At 34.3% G+C, this 3,989-nt stretch overlaps 1 protein-coding gene across 3 annotated transcripts; it reads left to right on the top strand.

Moving 5' to 3' along the window:
* Window positions 1-453: 453 nt before the first annotated feature.
* LOC140961964 (uncharacterized) lies at window positions 454-3,361 on the top strand. Of its 3 annotated transcripts, none has more exons than XM_073420768.1 (4): window positions 454-2,667; window positions 2,770-2,933; window positions 3,007-3,090; window positions 3,164-3,361. In XM_073420768.1, the coding sequence occupies exons 1-4, from the start codon at window positions 1,998-2,000 to the stop codon at window positions 3,176-3,178; spliced, it is 933 nt and encodes a 310-aa protein (XP_073276869.1). In that variant the 5' UTR covers window positions 454-1,997; the 3' UTR covers window positions 3,179-3,361. The 3 variants fall into 2 exon arrangements, 1 of the variants encoding a protein (XP_073276869.1); XR_012172424.1 differs by having other exon boundaries at window positions 3,013-3,090.
* Window positions 3,362-3,989: the final 628 nt, after the last annotated feature.

Genomic DNA, 3,989 nt, shown 5'->3' on the forward strand with positions numbered 1-3,989 from the left:
TTGTTACTGATTTTTCTGGGAGAGGTGTAATTGGTACTATATCAGAGTAATTTGAATTTTTGTGCGGAGGAAATGGATACGGTTACCAACATTTAGTCGGAGGAGACTGAAAATCCTGGAATCTATATTGCATTTAATTTATCCTCAGACTGGCAAGTGAACGGAAACAATCTAACAAATACATTTGTTGAAATAATTCCCATGAACTCCATGGTAGAATCTTCTGTTTGCTCCGTTGCCCCAATGGTTGATTCTTTTTGTCCGCGGAATTGGGATCTGCTTGCTCCGCTGCCCCAATGTTAAAATATGTCGTATTATACAACTTTTTAAATAGTTAAAATATATATATATTCAAAGATTTCTCTATAAGAGTAGAAAGAATTGCGGTATGACACGAGTCAGTTGATGAAGTTCATTTGCCTTGTGTTATATTAAATACTTAAATTCATCTTGTTTTTTTATTGATCCAGTTGGTTTCCTGCTTGAGAATGGAAGATAACAATCAACTGTCACTTGAAGAGGTGGGAGGAGACAACAATCAAGAAGCTGGAAATGTTGAGGTACCGAATGAAAACTCTTTTGTCCATGTTTTGGAGAGTAAATTGGAAGTGGGTCAGGTTGTGAACAGCGTTGAAGATGCTTATTTATTGTATTGTCAATATGCGCATGCCAAGGGATTTAGTGTGAGGAAAGGTGATCAACGATATTTTTCCCAAACCAATGAACTTCAATCAAAAGAATTTCATTGTTCATGTGAAGGTTTAAAAGATGAGAAATGTTCAAGTAAAAGGATTCCAGTTTATCAAAAGCCGGTCGTTAGAACACAATGTAAAGCTAAATTGAAGATTACAAGGGAAAAATGGTGTGAATGGCGGGTGAGTAGATTTTTTGAAGAGCATAACCATGAGATATTTGCACCTGATCAAACTCACTTGCTAAGATCGGCACGTAATATATCATATGCAAAGAAGTCTACTCTAGAAGCTATGGTAAATGTTGGAATATCCGTCTCTAATGTTGTCTCTTTTATAGAAAATGAAGCATGTGGGCCACAAAATATAGGTTTTATTATAAAGGACGCATATGACCATATGAGTCGGTTGAAAAAACATACCAAAGTTGAGAATGGAGATGCCACTGCACTTATTCAATATTTTATAAACAAGGCTAATAAGGAGAATTATTTTTACTGGAATGTTCAATTGGATGATGATAATAGGGTGATGAACTTTTTCTTTAGGGACTACAGATGCGAGGTTGATTATGAATATTTTGGTGATATCTTATCGATTGATACGACATATAGGACAAATAAGTATAATTTAATATGTGCTCCATTTGTTGGTTTAAATCACCATATGCAGAATGTATTGTTTGGCTTGGCCTTTATGTCAGATGAAACTCAAAGTTCTTTTGAATGGTTGTTTGCAACATTTCTTGATTCTATGAATGGACGACGACCACAAACTATCTTTTCAGACCAATGTCAAGCCATGATGAATGCCATAGAAACAATTTTTCCACTATCACATCATCGTTTATGTCAATGGCATATAAATCAAAATGCTCCTTCACATTTTGGGAGTTTAAATTGTGATTCTGCTTTTAAAGGATTGTGGTATAAATGCATGAATCATTGTAATTGTGAAGATGAATTTGAGAGCACATGGAAGTATATGATTGAAACATATGATTTGGATGGTCATAAATGGTTGAATGATATGTACAAGTTTAAGAAGAAATGGTCTATTTCTTTTATGAATGGAAGGTTTAGTGCGGGACTTTTGGCTACTTCAAGAAGTGAAGTGACGAATATGGTTTTAAAAAAGGCAGGTAACAAAATGAGTTCTTTGTATGACTTTGTGCTGAATTATGAGAAGATTCAAAATAACTGGCGGGAAAGGGGGAAGACTGAAGATACTCGTTGTCGCCATGGTAATCCTTAACAGATATTGAAAAACCATCCATTGTTGATCAATGCTTCTAATGTTTATTCGATGTCTATATATCATATATTCGAAGTTGAAATGGTTAATTCATTGAATTGCAAATCGGTTGAACTACCATCTTGTTTTGGTAATGACTGGAATTGGATTCAAATCAAAGTAAATTCTCATGATGAAAATTCAAGGGTTCGATATGTGGTGTTCAATAAGCAAAGTCATGAAATAAATTGCAGTTGTCATAAGTTTGAGACAATGGGGATTTTGTGTAAGCATGCTTTGATGGTGTTTAATTGTATGGATGTCACTGTTATACCAGAATGTTATATCTTGAAGAGGTGGATGAAGAATGTAAGAAATAGAGTTGCATTTGACTTTGACGAAAGTAGAAGGGGTGGTGCTAGTCATGTATCTGAAATGGTGTTTGTCAACAAAATAATGAGATCAACCTATGATCTAACTCAACTGAGCAAATCTCATGAGGAGGCAAGAAAAATCTTATATGGATTGGTTGACAGTGCAAAAGATGAAATCTCTAACCTTGTATCAAAGTTAAGTGTAGATGATGAGACACATTGTGATGACATTCGAAGTTTTGGAGTTTGCATAAGTAACCCACTTACTGCTAAAGCCAAAGGAGCTACTAATATTAATATTACACGACACTGGGATGCTAAGAGCAAAAAAAGAAAAGGAAAAAGAAAGGAGAAAATAGAAGTTTCAAGTAAGTTTGCATATTTTCAATTAAGTGAGTAGTTATGTTGTTGTAACGTTGCGTACGATGTTTGACTTGAATTAATTGTTGTTACTTTGTTTGATTTCCTAGGTGCTAAAGGAGCAAAAAAGAAAGGACAAAGTTCACAAAAAACCACCAACACACGAGAAATGAGCAATGGAATTTCATCACAACAACACTCAAATTTGACAATATCGCAATTCCCTTCCACATTCGGACACACTCAACAATTTCTTCCGTCGCCAAATATAATGGTTATCAAATGAATTTATTTCCTTATAAGTTACTTTTTTTGACTTGCTATGTTATATATTTTTTTTGTTTAAGATACAGGAGGGTAATGCAAACATTCATTTAGGTGATCAAATGAATTTATTTCCTTACAATTTCGGGGGTCCTCATTCATCACGAGTAAGGAATTTTGTTTACATTTTTTTTAACTTTTTTATAAATTGTTTCTAATTAATGTTTTAATATTGTTCAGGGACGTAGTAATTGAAGGAAGACCCTTTGTGCAAGTTCAGTAGTGTAATTGCACACGAAGACAATGTTTCTTGGTATTTTTGTAGACTTTTGGTGGTACATTATGGATCTTTGTTGGAAGCTAATGTTTTACCTCATGCTGTTATTTAGTGCCGCTAGTGCGAACTGTTTTTTGAATGATCATTGATCCAAAACAATGTCTCTAGTACATCTGACCTGTTATGAGTTCTATCTAAATCTTGTTGAGTTACCTTTTAGCCTCTGCTGCACATGGTTATTTTGATTTCTGTCTCTTTCTTCTTCTTTTTTTTTTTTTGTATTTTTTGGGTTCTCATATTCCCACTAATGCTGGAAAATCACCCTTTTTATATTCCTTTGAAAGAACAATCATTAAAATATTCTGAAAATGGAATAAAGGCTATAATCTGATTAATGCCAAGCTAATTACGGGAAAAAACAACTCCAGGTGTTATCGACATCAATTGATCAATAAGTTATATAATGGTTTCTTCGGAAGTCATGAACCATCTATATCTTTTGGACATGAACCATCTATAAATTTGGAATTTTATTCCACAACTCTTCCAGGGCAGGCAACAAGGACGGCTAAAACAAGCCAAGAAAATGCAAAAAAACTACGATTACTACACCACCTCTGCCCAATATTACGGCAAACATAACATTTCGGACGATGAATATTGCCTAACGCCTCTGAACAGAAACTATACTCGCAAAGCTTCAAAGAGGATGCGCCAACGTCAAATCCAATTCACAACTCTTCCAACAAATTGCAGCTAATAATAAAATGGATCAAATCCAATGCACAT

The sequence above is a fragment of the Primulina huaijiensis genome, chromosome 16 (genome assembly GCF_012295235.1).
Source record: "Primulina huaijiensis isolate GDHJ02 chromosome 16, ASM1229523v2, whole genome shotgun sequence".
Taxonomy (NCBI): domain Eukaryota; kingdom Viridiplantae; phylum Streptophyta; class Magnoliopsida; order Lamiales; family Gesneriaceae; genus Primulina; species Primulina huaijiensis.

What these genes read in the sequence shown, in the direction of transcription:
- LOC140961964 (XM_073420768.1), top strand. Translation starts at nt 1,998, where the DNA reads ATGTCTATATATCATATATTCGAAGTTGAAATGGTTAATTCATTGAAT. An exon ending in GGAGAAAATAGAAGTTTCAA is followed by an intron (nt 2,668 to 2,769) that starts GTAAGTTTGCAT and finishes TTGATTTCCTAG; the next exon opens with GTGCTAAAGGAGCAAAAAAG. An exon ending in TTCCGTCGCCAAATATAATG is followed by an intron (nt 2,934 to 3,006) that starts GTTATCAAATGA and finishes TTTTTGTTTAAG; the next exon opens with ATACAGGAGGGTAATGCAAA.